The sequence below is a fragment of the Augochlora pura genome, chromosome 3, assembly GCF_028453695.1.
Source record: "Augochlora pura isolate Apur16 chromosome 3, APUR_v2.2.1, whole genome shotgun sequence".
Lineage (NCBI taxonomy): Eukaryota > Metazoa > Arthropoda > Insecta > Hymenoptera > Halictidae > Augochlora > Augochlora pura.
Genome location: NC_135774.1, coordinates 27,797,508 through 27,816,536, shown reverse-complemented (window position 1 = coordinate 27,816,536; position 19,029 = coordinate 27,797,508). Strand labels below are relative to the sequence as shown.

Genomic DNA, 19,029 nt, shown 5'->3' with positions numbered 1-19,029 from the left:
CTGCTTGACGCGCGGCGGTCTCGGATCCCGGGACACGGCCGAAATTCTCGCGGAATCTTTGATGCGATTTCCAAATGAATTCCGACTCTCACTGTCACGGTTAAGGGGAGCCCCTGTTTCTCTCTCCCCCGGCTAGACGGCTGCATTATTCATTTATACGGCCGACATTGTTCGCCTCTGACACTGTTAGAATATTCCTCGCCGGAGTCCTGTGGCTCTGCCAGCTAATACAATGGCTTTTCTCCGTGGGGGAGGTAGGAGGAGAGAGGATGGTCTACCTTCGCCCCCGCGAGAGCCTTTGAAGGAAGAACGTTCCGTCAAATCGCGAAAATTTCTGTACCCTCCCCACTCCGCTCCGACCACCCCCCTCCCTGCGGCTATTATGCGAGTAAATGTTCGGCTCTGATATGGAAATGTGTACTATTAACGCGGCAGTTGAACCTCGACCGTTCGCGGTGATTTAGATAACATTCGCGCCCGCTTGCCACCTTATCTGCGACGACGACGTTCTTAGCGGAGAAAGTGTGTCGCGCGCACTAACGTTTGCCACGGGGGCCGTAAATAACGCGAGAGACTTTTATTAGGAGAAGGACCAACGACAAAATGTTGTCGAATCTATCGCTGGATAGTCGTGAATATTTTGTCTTGCGTTAGCTCGGAACATTTTGCCTAATTAAGAGAACAGAGACTGTGTTTTAGGTGCCGTTTGTCTCTGTGTCTTGTCGTTCTCTGTTGTAGCGAGTTACGTTTATTAGCATTTGTTTCAATTATTAACATTTATTAACTTATGTGCATGTTGGACAGGTATCGCTGGACAGCGGATTTTTATGAAAAATAAAAACTGTTTGCACTGAATATAACACAATTGATCCAAGAAATTAGATATAAATAATTGAAATTCGTAATCCTAAATAATCGAGATTCATAATACTAAATAATTAATTTGAAACTAATAGTATTAGTAACTTCGTTTAAACTTTTAAAGTTTAGTTATTCCTTTTTTTCCAGCAAATCCACAAGATCCGCAATCCACCTGTCACTTTCTATTCTAATTACGTAACAGAAAAGGTTCTCTGTCCCGTTAAGACGTCGACATAAAATAAACGAGAATAAACGTGAATAAATGAGAATAAATGAGAATAAATGAAGCTTATCAAAAGAGAATTAGCGTCTCGATAAATTTTCATTACATTTGGCTGGTACACGAGGATTCGCCGATCAGGGAGAGAAACCTCGGGGACCTCTCTCTCCTTGGAAACGCTTCCGAGGAGAACCTGTTCCAGGAAATGGCTCGCAAACGGATTACTAATTCATTTTCAATTCCGTCGAATTATTTATGAGCGTGAGAGAGCTCCGCTCGAACCGAGCCAGGAATAAAGTTATCAATCTCAGAAATAATTACCCGGCCGCCACGAAGCGAAGATTACGCGCCGTGGCACGAATAATTATCAGCGTCCCTCCTCCCCCCCTCGCCGCGGTTTTCGACGGCGCCTCGGAGCCACCCCCCGTGTCCCGGCCGTAACGAGCCGCGGCCGGGACGACGTTTGACGAGCTTCCACCGCCCACGCGTCCATCCTCCGCGACGAATTTTTTCTCTGACCAGGGAGCGAGAGAGAAAGAGAGAGAAAGATGGAGAGGCAGAAATAAAGAGAATAAAGAGAAAGAAAGAGGGAGATACGAGAAGAGAGAAAGAGAGAGATGAAAACAGTAGAGGGAGGCTTCTAATGACGTAATAACGATCCACTGCAACGACTTTCTTATCCGTGTGGCCCGCGGGTCAATGTCGTCGTTAACGACACGGTTTACAGCTCGGCGAACAGCGCAACAACATTTACGGTTTCCCCGAATAAACGAGCAGATAATGCCTGTGTGCTTATTCCTCCTTAAGAAATAAGCAAAACGAACACCGCGAACGGGGAGATCGAAGAAGTTAACCCACAAATGAACCGAGAGCGAGTTACATAATTAGAGGGAGTGGTGTAATCTCGCGAAACGCGATTATTCAACCGGATAGAACGGTTCTCCGTTATCGACGGGCAATAAAAGCCGAGGCCTTTCGAGTGTCGGGAGACCGCGATAACGAATTTCGAGTGACCGGTTAATAACGGCTTCGTTATTCTACGTCTTGGGGAGCGTGCGGCAGAGTTTCACCTCTTGTTAGCGAATTGTCCTCCGCCTCCTTCGCCTCCACCACCTTCTACATCTCCTCCTCCAACTCTCTTCTCTTCCTCCTCTTTTCTCCTCCACCTTTTTTCCCCTCGGCCCCGCGACCGAATCTTATATCACCGAGGTTTCTATATCGGTCGACGTTTGTTTCCGATTGCCGAATGTGGCCGCGGCCGAGAACCGGTCCGACCGGTTCCCCGGTCATTTCGTGCGAACGAGATAAACATTTTTGCGGGATAAAACGCTCGTTGCGTATCGTCGAGGAACCGAGGGCCCCGACGGGGGTTTATTTATCGGCGGTCGCGCGGCGAGAGAGCCGAGAGAGCCCGGTCATTTCTGCCGCCCCTTCGGCCCTCCTCCTCTCTTCCTCTTCCTCTCTTCTCTGAGACGAAATTCGAAAACCGACTCGATGAAAATTTACCGAGAAGAATCGCGATTCCTCGGGGTACGGTTAACAGAGGCGGAGAGGAACGAAGACGACGACGACGAAAAGTCTTCTCGTCTCGTCTCGTCTCTTCTCTTCTCTTCTCCCTCCGGTTCGAGAAGAGGGAGAACGCGCGCGCGGACGTTCATGAATGCTAATGACACTCGGGGAAGGCGAGCCCGTTTCGCGGCGGCCTTATACGATCCCGCATTTGCATAAATTTGACAAACAGCTCGTTACGAATTCGACGACGGCTGCAGCGCGCGGCGCGAGTTACGCGAAACACGGAGCGGATCGAGGCGACCGGACTCAAAAATTCGGATCTAAATGACGACGGACGACGCCCGCGGCTCTCTCTCTCTCTCTCTCTCTCTCTCTCTCTCTCTCTCTCTCTCTCTCTGCTGTGATAATATTTACTACAGAAACCTTGCGGTAATTTGATGCGGAAGATGTGCACGGTGGTGGAGCAGGGGCTGTTAAGTTATTTCGTAGAAAGTTTGATAACATTACGGAAAACGCTGAAATGGGAAGGGTGTAAATGAATGCGAAATAACAGAGCTGTGGTCTCTCTAAACAATTCGAATCGTGGAACTGGCAAATGTTTATAATGATGAAGGGAACTTTGGGGAAGTTGCTCGAAGAGGTGTCTTACGAAATGGTTATGATGATATTTCATAGAAAATGAGGTGGGATTTAAAAACGTCCTGAAGATGACACTTATTTTGGGTATTTGAAGACTATAAAAATCAAGAGTGGATCGAGAGTGGATTTTTGATAATTAATATGGCCAAGGTTATGCCTTATGCCTAATATTAACAAAAATATAAAATAAATAGTAAAATCGACATTTTTTTAAACTTTAGCCATATTAAGCTACATATTTCATAAAATTATTTTAAATAAACTATTATAACTATTCTACTATTTTAAATACAGTATAAAGAAAATTTTTAAATCAGTAGCATAATTACAGCAAATTGAATACGTTTCAAAGAGAGTGCATCATCTAACCGGATAAAAATTGGTGCCGATCGCAGCGGCCCGAAAATCGAGGATGTTCCGCAAAAAATCGCGCGGCTACGGCTTAGGCGCAGTAGGGCCGGCCGAAGGGCTGGGAGGAAGGACGAGTTCGGGGATTGACCCTGAACCCAGATCCTTCGAGAGACCGCCCCAAGGATAACTTAAAGACGACGTGGCGAGATGCCGGTTCCTACGCTCTCTCTCTCTCCCCGCGCCGCGTTCGCATCCGACCCGGTTGATTCTTTTTCAAAAGACGGGGGCGGCCTCTGTCTTAATTAAATTCCCCGGTAGGTAATACACGGCGCGGATCCCCCTCCCCTCCCCCCTTCGTCGCCGTGCTCCAACTAAATTTCCGCGTTATTATCGCGCCGCGTTGCTTTTCTTTTCCCAAGCGCGCGCGAGTCGACGGCCATAAATAGAGGGGAGAGGAGGGGTCCCTTCGGCCGAGGTTTCGCTTATTAAAATACGCCTTCCGCGTGCACGCTCTCTTCTTCCGGAGGCACACAAACCGCGCGCGCGCATCCTGTCTCTCCGTGTTTTTCCAACGCGGGTGTAATTCGAACACGGGCCGCCCGGTTAGTTAAGGATTACGGTTTTCCTCCGAACGGAACGCCGCGCCGCGCCGGCGAAACTTTCCGAAGGGATTAAACTTTATTATATCCGGCGGCGGCCCTTGCGCGCGCGAACTTGAAACCCGCCCGGCGCTCGCGCGACCCCCCCGCCACCGCGCTAGCTCTCCCGGTTAATAATAACGGGCCGACTTCATTATTAGCGCATTTTTAACGAAGCAATTTCAACGGGCTATCCTCTTCGTCTTTTTCCTTTTCCCTTCGGGACACACGCGGAAGGGCTTTAAACGCTCGCCGCGGCCAACGTTCCCGGTAAGATACACGGTTTTCTTGCCGGGATATCCTTGGAAATATCTTGGGACGATACTTCGTCCTAATTAGCCAGTTGTTTATTCATTTACGTTACCCTGAGGCGGAGACGAGATTTTGACCTGGAGTTTTTAAATATTTATTGCCAAGTCCTCGGCGATTAAGTGAAATAAATTGCTGTTGATTTAGGAAAAGCTGTAAGTCTGCTAGAAATATCTTTGAAAATGGGTAGTAAGATTGTTAAATACAGCTCGGAATTGTTGTAGAGATTATGATAGAAACCTATATATTGTGGAGAACCTATATTAAATTGTAGAGAGCCTATATTAAATTGTGGAGAACCTATATTAAATCGTGGAGAGTCTATATTAAATTGTAGAGAATCTATATATTGTAGAGAACCTATATTATATTATAGAGAACCTATAATAAATTGTAGCAAAGCTATATTATATTATAGAGAACTTATATTAAATTGTAGAGAACCGATATTAAATTGTAGCGCACCCATATTAAATTGTAGCAAACTTATATTAAATTGTAGAGAATCTATATATTGTCGAAAACCGCCGTCAAAGTGTTAAATAACCTAATTTTTGTTCTCTACGTAAAAAGAGACAGATGCAACATTCTCCAAAACTTTTTCCAGCCAATCAAAAACCTCGCACTAACCCAATGTCTTCCGCAAAGGGTATCCGAGGTCGCCAAAACTAGCTAGCAATTTTATCACACAGAATCTGCAGAGTTTGCACAGTCCACGGCCGAAATTCCGTGCGACGCGCGACCTAGACAAGCTCGAGACCCGGTCCCCGGCCTCGCATAATTAAATTCGGACATATCGCCGGCGTCTAGACTCGTCCGAGCAGCGGGGACAGTGTTTGCGAAAGCGCCGGTGTGCCTCGAATACGCATGACAGGTGCGGTGTTGTGTCGCGGCGCCTCCGCGCCTCCGCCCCCCCATCTCCCTGTTTTTCTTAAATATTTATCACTCGATTTCGGGCCACGTAGAGATCGCTATCGTAAATTTCGCGAGTAGAAAACAACTTTCGTCTGGCCGTGATCTCGCGAGGCGAGTTCGCCGGCTGTTATTTCCGGTGCTAGAGTCACACGGATGCACACAGACGAGTGGCGCGCGTTAACCCTGACATTTCGGCTCGATTATTATGCGTTCGCAATCGAGGGGGGTGGTAGATCGGCGTCGCGAGCCATTCGTGACGAAACTCAAGACGATTTCCATCGGACACGAGCGAAGACATGGTGGGAACATTGTCACGACGACGGAGGATCGTTCTTTATCTTGTCTGGTGAGGACCAGACATTACGTGGCCGATTCCGCGATTAATGCACTGACAACGATTCAACGATTAATTGTCCCATTAAACGTCACGTTTTTCCTTCCACGCAGCCGCCTCCGCTCGTCGCGCTGCAGCCGCACGCACGTGGATTTCAAATTAGGGACGCGATCCATAGGGCGCGGGGAGAGAGAGAGAGAGAGAGAGAGAGAGAGAGAGAGAGAGAGAGAGAGAGAGCCGGTGATTCGCAGCCTCGCTGCTGCTGCTGCCTCCCCGTTACCAATTATCGTGCGATTAAACGCGATCGTGCGAGCGTAATTCGACAGCGCGCAGACTGCAATTTGCCGCGTTACGCGTTCGCGTGAGCCGCGCGCGCGCCAAATTAAAGAACAATGCCACTCGGGACAGAAACGGTATTGATATCCTGGATCCATCGACCGCTATCGATCGTGATAACGCGAGCGATCACGCATGCGTATGCTTCACCATTAAATTCAAAGAAAATGTAAGACGATCTTTTACGAAATAAAAACAGCCTCGCGAATTTTTCTTTTTGCAAAAAGTGAACACATCCTTACGAAACTTTGCATAGTTGTTTCTGCATATTTTAACTGCCTTCCTGATTTTTTGTGCGGTGATATCATCGAAATTATAATAATTATTTAACCAGAAGCGAGGACCATGTCAGCTTCGATGCTAGTTAATATATATGAAAAATTGTTGCAATATTGGCAAACCACGGTGCATGAAAATTCATGAGCACAGCCGAAGAAAGTATAAACGAGTTTGCGAAGTGTCATTAGCATATCCCGCGCGCGTTCCGGTAAATAAAAATACCGAAAGCGCGCGCGTCGACTCGGAGAAACGTGAGCAAAGAAGCCTAGTTTGCATATACGGTGGATCTCCAGCACCAAAGGGAGAGTCAGTGTCCGCTGTAATCTGCGGCAAGAAGCTACACAGTTCTACTCTAATCTCGCGGATCTTTCCGAGTAAACGCGTTCCGCGGGCAACGACGTCCGTTTCCTCGTTCGAAAAACCTTCGCCTCTCTCTTTCTCACAGTTCACCTGACGCAGCGCCGCGAATCCGACCGCCGGAGATACATATACTCGCAGCTTCTCTATCTCTCTGCTAAAGTCGAGATCTTGCAACGTTACCGTCGTCACAGGAGATATTTCGTTCTGCAAGGTGCTCGAAGCAGAAATCCACGACGCGCGCTGAGATATCCGACGAAAAAATCTCCAAGTTATTCGAGCGTGTTCCCCTCCCCGTCGAACCACGGGGGTGGAGAGACAGTCCAAAGAATTCGGGAAATTCAACCCCGAAACTCTCCCGCGGACAATATGGCCACGGAACTTCGAATTAAATTCGAAAGCGCGTCTGGAATCCGGCCGCGCGAACCGGGAATCCTAATCTGGCCCTTTATCTTATCCCCGACCGGCATCTTTCAGATTTTCTGTCGAACGCTGTTGTTTAAAATCTTTCGGTTCAATATGGCGCTCGGCGACGAGCTCAAATTTTTTTATTCTTTTGCCTGATTTATTTGGTTTGTTTTTTCATTTAATTTATTTTGATTATTAAAGCGAGCGAAAATTTATTTCCAATTTAGTGCTAATATTATATCTATAATTTACTTATAATTATACTTATAGTTTTCTTTAATAAGACTAGACAATTTATATTTTTCGTATTCTCCCTTTTTTACTTTTATTTCTGTACTTTGGTAACAGAAGAATTAAATTTGCTTTCGATTTAGAATAAATTACTAATATTATATACAAATATTTAATAGATCATGCATGAAATTTTTATCACGACTCTCACTCCTTATCAGAACAACTGTTCGCCCCGCAATAACCTACTTCCGCAACCCTACACTCTCGAGCTGAGTATATAAAATTCTACGGAAGAACCAGCAGCGAACTTCCAAGGACAGTCTACGAAAAGGATTAAAGTAGAACCGGGTGCTTGCGTAAAAAAAAAATAATTTTGTGAAAAGGGGGTGCAAAGTGGTCCGAGGCTGGAGATTTTTGGAAAACCGTTCTCGGTTTCCGTCGAAGGGTTCTATTTCGAGCGGAAGAGAGGCGCGGTCGAGTGTCCCGGGCGCGAGAGTATCATCGTGTATTTCATCGTTAAGAGGTTCTAAGAGGTTCCCCGTAATTTATCTCGGCCGCGCGCGGAGGTCTCTCTCTCTCTCTCTCTCTCTCTCCCCGAAAACTTTCCCCGGGGCGGATATCTCCGAATTACGGCCGGCGGTGGTTTGCTGTATTTCCGTGGAAGAGTTGCGCCGTACGTGCAGGTACACGTGCGCTCGTAAAATTTCCAGAAGCCATTGTCCCGGGTGGTCCCCGGGCATCCTCCGACACACGTTCCTGGCGGCCCTTTCGCGGCGTTCAATTAAAAAGCAGCGGCCCCGAGCGACGCATTATCCCCGTTTCACGACGCTCCGCGCAATAAAACTGCTCGCGAGCAAGCGAGGAAGCAAGCAAGCGTACGAGCGAACAAGCGAGCGAGAAATATTCGGCGAACACTATCGAATCGCAAATTCCAAGAAGAAGCCCTTTGCAAGCGGGAGAACCGCCCCCGAGTTTCATCCCCCCGGAACCACCCTCCGCTGATATTTCACCGAGAGCATTTTTCCGGGCCCTCGAATTTATGCTACGCTCGTGATTCGCCTTTTTTTCTTCGCTCCAATCACCCTCCCGTCGCGCCGCGCGCGCCCGCGCGCACACATAGAGACATTTTGGCGCCGCAACGCGACCTATAAATCCCACTTTCACTGAAGTGCGACGAGCCAAGGGTTTGTCCCCCCGCGCGTTACTCACGTTTTAACCAAAAATAAATTACGACGGCAGCGCGTGCACCACACACACACACACACACATCGTCTCCTCCACTACCGTTGCTCGTCTCCTCCACCTCCGACCGTATAGTCGTTCCATATCGAAAATATATTCGCGAGGGAGAACGCGGCGACTTATTCGCCCGCGTTTTACGATCTCATTAGGCCGTTTCCGGCGTGCACGCGGTTTACGAGTATGTTTCTAGGCTATTAGCGATTGCGAAGCTCTGCGTCGCGATTTTCCGTGCGAATCTTGGGATAACTTGAACGCTTCCGAAGAGGAGGTTAAATTCCTGAAAGTAGACTAGTGGAGCTGTTTACTATAGTGCAGGGGTGTCAAACTCGCGGCCCGAGATGAACACTTTAATTTTTAAAATCTAATTCTTTATAATATAAAAATTATTTTGAAACGTGCTGTAACAATTTTAGTGGCTATCCTGAGGCACCACTAAAATCGCTCTGTCGCGTCTCAAGATAATTTTATACCAACAAAGTTCAAATCTAAAAAATGGTTAAGTAATGAAACTGTTGGTACGTGTCGCAAGAGTCAATTTCGTATAAAAGAGCACTTTGTTAGATAGAATGGAGATACTATGAGCAAGGAAAATTATTTCGGATTTACAGTTAAAATGATTTCGAGTGCAAGGGGTTAAAGAAGATATTGAAAGTAAGATGTACAAAATAAAATAATATATATATAGAATAAAAAAATTTGCACGAAGAACGTCAGAGTATTGGATCAACAATGAACACAGTGATACCATGATCAGTTTCGGAGAAAGAGAGAATTCGCGGCAACCGTCGAGCAATAGCGGAGCAAAGATAACAAGAGGAGGCGAGGGACGCGCGAGCTATTGGCGAGACCCGTTGAACGTCCTCGGGATATTTTCGAGGGCTGCGGATGGGGATCGTGTGTACGGCGGGGCCCCCTGTTTTCGACGACGCAACAAGAACCAGTCCCGGTGGAGGGCTTTTTAACAACATTCCCGGCGCTCGGCCTGTTTAAATGCATCGCGGTGGCGTGATTCCATGCAGTTGGCCTTGGAGGCTGCTAGAGCGTCAAGCTCCTCTCCTCACCCGCTGGCCCCGAGGTGCTGGCCACGGTCAAGGCTACGGGCACCCTCTCCCGCCGCTCTTCCTCTCTCTCGCTCTCTTCCTCGTCTTCTTTCTCCGCCTCTTTTCATCCGCGCGCAACATCCACCGCTTTATCCGACCGGCCATGCGAACAGACACGCACAGACACACGGAGGCTCTCGCTCGCTTGTCCCCCGCTATACGAAGGCCAGGATCAGAAAGAGAGACGCGAGAGAGAGCCGAAAACTCGCCCGCTGCGTTTCAGCGCATGTGAACCGCGATCTGCCCAGCGACTCGCATCGGCGCACCCGTCCGAAAACCAAGACCGCGCGAGGCGCGCGGCGTCGACCGCCCCTATGCCGTGTTTCTCCTTTTGATCCTGATAACGAAAGGGGCCGAAATTTCTGGCAACCATCCACCGTGATGCGGTGGTATTTTTTTCAGACCCCCGCGATATCTTCCTTTTTTTCCATGGAGAATAATTTGCATCGCTGGGAAATTAATGGGGGGACGCGATACGGTCCGCGAGATGGAAACTTCTCGGTGCGGGAGAGTCTTTCTTTTACACCCCTTGCCTCGCCGGGACCAAACCCTTATTTATTATTCGATTAAAATGATAGTGATAAGTACGAAAATTGCGGTGGAAAATATCGAATTTACCGAATCAGAAGGGTAAGTTATTTTTAAGTATATTTGCTGTACTAAGACTTTTATAATTAATAAAATACCGAGACAGCTGAGTAATTAAAATTGTGTCGAATAGGGTTGGCACAATGCAAGGAGATGTTTGTCTCTTTACTAAATTCTTTAATTACCATTGTTCCGAATCTCCTCTCTGTCAAGTTTCTAAACTAACATAATCATCGCTATTTATGCCCACCATACTAATTCCTCAATTCCAATATCTGCGAATTAATCCCCAAAATTCCGCATTAACATAACCAGTGAATTTTTCTCGCATCTCGAGGCTCGAAGCCGAAGGGTGTCGCGGCGAGATAAGAATTTTCGCGCGGTCGGAGATAAAAGATCGAGGGACGGGCCATCGGGTTGACGGAAAAACAAATAGAAATAGGACAGGTTCGAGAGGACTGGATCTAAATATAGGATATACCGAACAGTGCCCCGCGTACGACGGTTCTCATGCGGGGGTCGTCGTCGCCGTAATCGTCGTCGTGTTCGGCCGCCCTTCGGTCTTCGCCTTTCGACGAGAAACCCGACGGCGGCAGCCGCCCGTTCCCCGCGAGCTATACACACCTAAAACGCACACCTCCGCGCCATAGAAACGACCCACGCACCCGAAGGAAACGGACCCCCCCGTGTGTTCATTCATATCCTGCGGAACGCGCGTCTGGAGAGTTTCTTACCGCGATATGTGACCGGGACAATTGACTTTTCTTCATTCCGGCCGACCCCTTTATCTCGCCATTACGCCCCGAAAACAATAGATTGGGTCGCGGACTCGATTCCTCTCTCCCCCCACACACACGCAGATCGATAACGGTGTACCCAGTGGCGACGCACATGTGCCGCGACCGGTGTAATCGATGAACGTGTATATATGTATATATGTATATACACGTTGACTGTTTTCTCGAAGCCCGGTTCGATAAGGAAAGGACTTTGCATAATTCTTTCTTCTCAGCGACGGAGAGACGCGGAATCGGACGACGTGTGTTTTGGTACACGGTACGCGGTCGCGGCGAGGCACGATTTTAAATCGCGACGATTTTAGTGTATCTAAACAGTTTACGAGAGTTCATAGAAGTTCAGGAAAATAGATAAGCAACGTATAAACTATCCTACAAAGTGTCGTTAAGATAACCGTGATTGCGATTGGATGTAATCAATGAAAAATAAACTGTGCTTCGAATGACGTCTTAGAACGTGAACTTGATAAAATAAAAAAGAAGAAAGAGAAAGAAAAAAAGAAAAAAATAAGAAAAGAAATCTGCACACTTTTCTCCAAAGAAAATAATAAATCACTTATCAAACCTAATCACAACTCGTAATTTCCTATTTCTATTCAGACCAAAAGGTCCAGCGACCTCGAAGCACCGGACTGCAATTTTCCCAAGAAATAAGCGGCGCACGGAGCCGCGCGAATGGGAGATCGCGAGAGGATACGATGCAGCGTTAGACCGAGTAAGAGGAGTAGGTGTATGAGGAGGAGGAAGTGGCTAGACGGCCGCGGATTTATGAGAAATCGCCGGAGCGGAAAGGATTTTCGATATAGTGCCTTTGTCGCGCCCTCGAGAGTGTCGCGCGAGAATGTTTAGCCTCGTGGGGTGGTGGTGGTGGTGGGCCCGAGGTGTTCGCGCGGGGGAGGGTGTTAAGCGAATCAGCGTGCATATTCCGTATGGAAAGCACACGCTTCCGTTCCTTCCTTTATAGCGTGATTTCGAAGCTCGTATAAAAAGGCGGCCAGAGGCCGGAGGAAAGGCGGAATATTTTCATTTCTTCGGGGGGCGGCGCGTTGCCTCTCGCGCGTTCGCCGCGTATAGACGGCTATAAATAATCGGAGAGAGTGAGAGAGCGAGACGTGTTTCGCGAAATACTTTCGCCGGAGGAGCCAGATGGTTGGCAAACCCTGGTCGAGAAAGAAAAGAAAAAGCTGGTCGAACGAACGGCGGCAAAAACGGAGGGAAAAGGGATGGAATCCGCGTGAGAAGAATCAAAGAGGAGAGAGAGAGAAATAGAAAGAGAAGAGAGGAGTCCGTGGAAGGGGCAGAACGTTAGGCGTTGCGTATCGGCGGCGACGTTTTCGGCTGCGATCACGCTCGAGCGCGCGGAGATCGACGAGACCAAAGGAAACACGCGACAGTCAGCCAGCCAGAAGTTTACGCTTGATTTCGGCCTGTAACTCAATACCCCCGGCCGAATCCTTCAAAGATCGGGCGCGACCGGTAACCGAGATCTAAGTCGCAGATAGTGGACCCCGCTGCTGGCTCGATCGCCCCTTCTCCCCCTACGTGTTTTCGTATACTTTGATGCTACCGGTTATGGCAAAACACCGAGCGAGAAGCCCGCTTTGAGGCGCCGACATCTGGCGAATCGATCGCGACAATGTCGCCGGCTATCGTCGACCAAAGCGAGACCGCGGGAAATCGGCGTTTCTATTTCGGTTCTCAATTCGCGGTAAGCCATTTCGTCTTTCGGCCAATTCGATCGTGCCGACCGTTATTAGCAATAAAGATGTTTCCGGGAAAAAACAGCGACGCTTCGGCGACGAGACAGAAGCGGCTCAAAGGCTCTCCGGGAACTCTCTGCCCGGGACAATAGGATTGCGTACGCGGCGAGGAATCCGCTTCGGTTTTTGCCGGAAGCGATTTTCTCCGTGGATCGCGCGCCGTATCGAAGATCGATCGCGGGAATTAAGCGTTACATAAAAATAACGCGAGCCCGGCTCTTCGACGTGCTCGACGACAAGGTCGCGCGGCCGCTAATTGCACGCCGTTCTCTCTCTCTCTCTATCGTCGCGTATTCTATTTTTTTTTCTTTCGCGTGGATCTTTACGATCCGCGAGCCCGCGTCCATTTCGAGATTAAAGCGCGAGACACACGTTCCGCACGAAACTCGCGCTCGCTCGCGCGGCTCGTGTGTTTTCTCGTTTATTATTCTTATCGAGCATCCCGTAGCGCCTCCCCGGAGGCTTTCTACCTCGAGAGAGACGGCACACGGCTCTCCCTACGCGAGGGAAACAGAAAACGAAAACGAAGCCGCTGCTGCATCCGGCGTTATCGCTCTGGCTTTCGGTGTCATGGAAAATGACAGAGACAGAACGAGAATGAGAATGAAAATAAGAGAGAGAGAGAATATGGGTATGAGAATGAGAGAGAAATTCGCGCGTGCCCTGCACACGCTTCAACCCTTCCTTTCGCGGAAAAGGAACGCCGGAGCGAGCCGCGCAATTTACCGCGCGCGATACCGAGGTGAATAGGTCTGGTAACTTTATCTTTCGCGGTAACCGCGGTTCGAAAGAAGCACCTCTCCTCCCTCTTATCGACGTCATTGAACGCGGCCACCGAGGCCAGAGGAGCCCAGAGCCGCCGCCGCGTGGGAGAGAAACGTGACCAATTTGATAAGGGATCGCGATAATTGTATTCTTACACGTAGACCTCACAGGGAGACGAGCCATCCGTATCGTGACTTCCAGGCCAATTATTGTTTGTAACGAGCCGACCTCGTACCAACCCCCTCTTCATCCCCTCCTGGTCAACTCGATAGAAATCACGGGGCCGAAAAGTACTGTGCCTAATTGCGCGGGCAATGCCGTGAGAGAAACTTTCGCCTTTCCGTCGTGGTTTAATTAAATGTAATATTTTTGATGTTATACCGAAAGTGTGGCTTTTACGTACTTGCTTGATGCATGCAGAAACGGTGCGCGATGGATAGACGACTGACTAAGTTACGGTAATATTAACCCCTTGAACTAAAAGTAGATATTCACAGCACTATTGTAAATAGTTTAGACTAAGAATAGAATGCCACGTCGTATAACGCGTGAAGTCAACATAGTTCGCAACGTTATTATATCGTAAACACCTTGCACTGTAATAAAGAATCAAACGCGAACGTTTGACAAACGTTTCGTAAATGTTTCGATAAATATGGCAGTGAATCGTTTCTATTAAATCGAAACAAAATTAGAATCCCCTGACATCGAAACTTAGGTATTTTTAAACTGTAAATCTGAAGTAATTTAGCCACTTAGATATGTATGATAGACATAGCTATAAAAGACGTAATAGTGCAAGAGGTTAAAACGGTATGCATAATATCGTCTGTTTGGAAGTGTTATCATTAATTCGATTTTAAAATAGCGTTACTTTATTTTTCAAGAAGGTAGTAAATTAAGAAAAGTGGATCAAGGTGGAAAAGTGACTCTGAACTGTCCGCTAGAGGGACCTCGGTTCGGTGCGCTATCTTTAATTCAACGGGGTCGCTGACCACCTCAAGATGTCACTCCGCCGCATAGTAGACTACGCTGTTTCCGTTCTAATCTCATTTATACGCTTTAAGAGATTTGCCCGGTGCATTACGAACTTTGACTTTAATTAACTTATAGTGGATCAATAACTCTGTTATCTCTTCAATATTACCACGGTGAGCAATTACAATCTACAGACAACATAAAATTCTAAATATAAAAACGATATAACGTAGACTCTCGACTCGCTATCATTCCAATCGATCGCCTACTTAATGTAGTCAATTAACCTCGTCGAAAATGATGGAACAGAACAAGATTCGATCGAACCAGGCTATCCGTTAAAGCGACCCGGCACACCCCAAGGCCGAAGCGGAAGGTGTACACACCAAGGTTATAGCATCGCGGCGTGAATCAATGACATGGAACTCACCGTGCTCGATCGCTGAAGAAGTCGACCTTGCTCTTCTTCTTCATGATGGCCTGAGGTTGATGCAGAGGGCTGACACTCGGTTCGGACGTGGCCGGAGGAGAGCTGGACCCGGTGCTGGAGGACAAGGATCCAGCCCTGCCGCGTCCATTCTCGATCAACTGTACCTCAGTGGCGCCGCGTCCGTTCGCAGAAACATGATTGCCGTGGCTGGGCGGGCCCGCGGACACGGCCAGCGTGGGTCTGCTGTTCTGACGATTGCGTCGTTTCTTCTTCTTGGCTTCGTTCTCGTCGGGACGGTTCCCGGTAGCGTTGCCGCCAGAGCCGGGCGGCATCCAGTCCAGATCCTTCTTCAGGTGTCCGCGTCCGCAGCGGCAGCCGCACGCCTTGAACGCCAGATCGTAACCCTTCTTGGTCCAGAGGTTCTGATGGCGTTGCCGCTCGGACCAGCTGCGGGCACGGCCGCAGCTCTTCAGATAGGTCAGCACGGTCTGCTCCCAGGCGTCGAAACACTCGCGGTGCATGAACTGGCCGACCGGGCAGCTCTCGTTGTTGCAGGACACCTTGACCGTGTCGTGCAGAGAGCTCAGCCGGATCAGCGCGTCGCCCCTGAGACACTCCCCGGTCGGCGTGCAACAGCGGGTCGTCACCTGCGACTGTGCCAGCAGGTTGTTGTTCTCCATCGCCTCCAAACCGCCGCCGGCACCGCCGTTCTCCAGCAGCGCACCACCGTGACCGTTCGTGTGACGACGCGGTGCCATCACCCCAAGATCTTTCAGCCTTGCCAAGATCGCCGATACCTCCGACCCCGTCTGCGCCACTCTTCGATCCAACTCGGTAAGCCGAAACGTATACCAGAAGAACACACTATTATCCAGCTTCGCGGACAGCTTGTTGAATCGTGGGATCAATATAAAAATTCTGCTTTCGCTGGGTTAGATATCACGATCACAGGCAGAGCGACGACGCTATTCCTTCATCTTCACGCAAATCCCGCGTCTCGCTGGTACTCGCTCACGCACACCCATTCATCGATCAACGAAACCGGAAGTATCCGCGAAAAAAAACAGCCTTCGATGCCGAACAATTCCTCGACGACGGTGTCACAAGGTAGCCGGATCCACACGCGACGCGCGACCGTCCAGGAGGATCACGATCGTGGGCGTCGTGCACCAAAGTCAAGGTCACCGATGGTACCACCAACCGGTCGCACAACAGGTAAGTCCGCGTATTCTAGCGAGAAGCGGCACGCGCGAGTCCACGATAGCACGAAACGAACGGAGAACGACGCACTGTGTGTGTTTCCTGCAGGATGCGCCGGAGGATAGGCAGGGACGATCGTCGGACGTCGCGTGGCGACTGGCGCTGGTTTCGAATGTCAGGGTCACCGGGCGCTAAGCGCGCGCGCACCGCTCGAAACACGCAAAGTTCCTCTCGCGACGATTCGCGGTCTTCCAGAGAGAGTCCGGATCGCGGAACGATTGACAGGACCGAAGAACGAGAAAACTCGGGTTGTCGACGTGCGCGGTTGACGTTGACGAGCGAGGGAGGAGGGTTGGTTCTTCGGGGCTGCCCGTCCCTCGATTAAAGGGTCGCAGGAGCGATTGGTGGACGCGGGGGTGGGAGATAAAGCAACAAACAACACACCGAGGCTCCTCGTAATTCTCTTTCTCCCCGTTTTTGCTCGCGGCGGCCACGCTGAGGAGAGAGAGTCCACGACGCAAAACACTTGCTCGCACGTAGGGTGCACCACTCACTGAGCGCCGGCGACGACGACAGCGTGCCGGTTGCCGTGGCTCGGCGCGCGGCCGAGCGCGAAAGTGAGGCCCCATTGGGTGAAAGCGAAAGCACCGTGGTGGGGGTCACGGCTAGCGCGCCAATCGATGCGCGCCGTTGTCGTCCCTCCGACTGGCGCACGCTACCGCTCGGTCGTTACCTCCTTGTCCCGTCGACGTCTGCCTCTTTCTCTGGCTAACGGCACGCCGGCGCTGCATACGCGAACGCGCGCGTTTTACTTTTCGAAGCCGGCGGAGGCCGCCGCGAATAATCCCGGCGAAGCGTGTGCCAGCACGTATGTACGAGGAGGGACCTTTTACATACACAGATGAGCGCCATGGCCACGGATTCTCTACCTTGTTGTCCAGGTTTTCGGCTCCCACGACTGGCCGCGATTTTTCCTAATCCGTCGCGAGCCACGGGTTCTTACAGTTTCCTACCGCGTTTCGCGGAATATGGGAATCGTTTACGACCTACCGGTTACGGCAGCGGTATGTACATACCTTTTATTAAAAAATTTCAACGCTTCGGTAGACGAAATTGTACTGAATTTATTGCCAGTTCTGAAAAAGCGCGTACACGTTTGTCGGTATAAATTGCGACTGTTTGCCCCGTTTAAACATCGAACACGTCACAGAAATTTTGTGGCAAACCGAACGGAAACATTCGCTTCGCTCGGACCGTGTCTCTAAAAATACGGCGCGGTCGCGCAGTTTTCGGACAGGGTAAACACAATGTTATAAGCGCAAGTCGAAAGTGCCCAGTTGGCAGCCCGCGCGTATGTCGGCGCGCATAGCTCGCCACCGCGGGATGATAAATTTCGAGCTGTACAGATGTTGCATAATGTTTAAGTTCGTTGAATGTACCGAAGCTGACCCCCGGACCTATAAATACGTTCGGTGGCTAAATTTATTCATTCATGCATAACTTCGCGCCGAACAGCCGGGCTTCCCTATCGATGCACCGTTCCGCCACGGGGTTTTATGAAACGTCGCGCAACGAAAATATTTCGCGCGGCTTTTCGAGGTGGTAAGAAACGTCGTCGTCGTCGCGAAAGTCTCTCGCTAGTTTCTCCGCGAATCCCGGAGAGCTGTTAGCGCGCGGCGTACGTGCCCCATTCACCGTACACCGTACGTATGTATATTTCTAATTAGCGATGACTCGTGGCATTCCCCTTATCAATTACACGTCGACGTACGAGCCTAATGCATATGAATTGTTGTTTCGTTTTTTTTCTCGCGGGCAACCTTCGGGGATGCCTAGAGGTTAATTCGATTTAAATGTACCGGAGCCGCGTGCTCTCGCTCGCTCGCAACGTTGTGCCGATGAATTTGCAACATTGCTGCCGTGTCACGGGGTTCAATCGTTAAAATAGAAATACAAAAGGACCCGGAGTCGTGACGGCTTGAAAGGAACCGACACGACCGAGTTGTTCAGCTCGGATAAAAATTCCTGCTCGACGATGAAGTCGTATTACTCGGTCTGTTTATCGAGACGACGATTTAATCGCAGCTGCAATTAATGCGAGCCCTCGAGTTTTTTTTCTATCAACCGCAGATTGAAGTTCTAAACATTTTTAATATATTAGAGTGCAGTTCTTATCGGGTTTTCTAGTTGGAGGTGATGTAAGGGTTTGAGTCGATGTACCTGTATCCTCGGAGGTGTTAATGGCGCAAAAACGCTGATCAACCGCTGAATCTTTTAGCAGAGTTTTCGTAGTGGATCTTTAGTTCGAATCTGGACGTCGGAGGAACGGGTTGAAGTGCAGCAACGGGATTTCGGTTGCAGTATAGGTCGCAGAGACTGCCGGCAAGGTCTCGGGACGCCTATCTGTCTCGTTCTCTGGCTAAAAGCACCGAAAACGTCTCGCCCTAAAAATTGAACGGCAGCCTGCTTTGAAGTGTCACGTGTGTCACGTGGTCAGTAAATATCCTGGCGAGAGACGAGGAAGAGAGAGAGAGAGAGAGACAGTGTGTACCGTGCTCTCGCGACACTTCTCTTTTTCCCGAATATGTGACTTCTGACTCGTGTGTACCTTCGCTTCGAGGGGCCGCCGGTATGAAACGGCTACGTGTCTCGCGAGGTGTAAATATTTACGCCTTTCGGCCCTTGGGTATATTACGTCGGAATTCTAGAGAGAAAAGGTTGCGGTTCTTTTTGCACCGCTATCCGACCAGCCTGTCTTCGATCGTGTCCGCCTCTA

At 49.5% G+C, this 19,029-nt stretch overlaps 1 protein-coding gene across 1 annotated transcript in view; it reads right to left on the bottom strand.

Moving 5' to 3' along the window:
- Nucleotides 1-17,242, bottom strand: part of Heca (hdc homolog, cell cycle regulator) — a 195,416-nt gene extending 178,174 nt beyond the window's left edge. Inside the window, exon 1 of the mRNA XM_078176771.1 lies at nt 15,054-17,242. Coding sequence (XP_078032897.1) covers nt 15,054-15,811 — 758 coding nt within the window. The 5' untranslated portion in view covers nt 15,812-17,242. The remainder of the gene's footprint in view (nt 1-15,053) is intronic.
- Nucleotides 17,243-19,029: the final 1,787 nt, after the last annotated feature.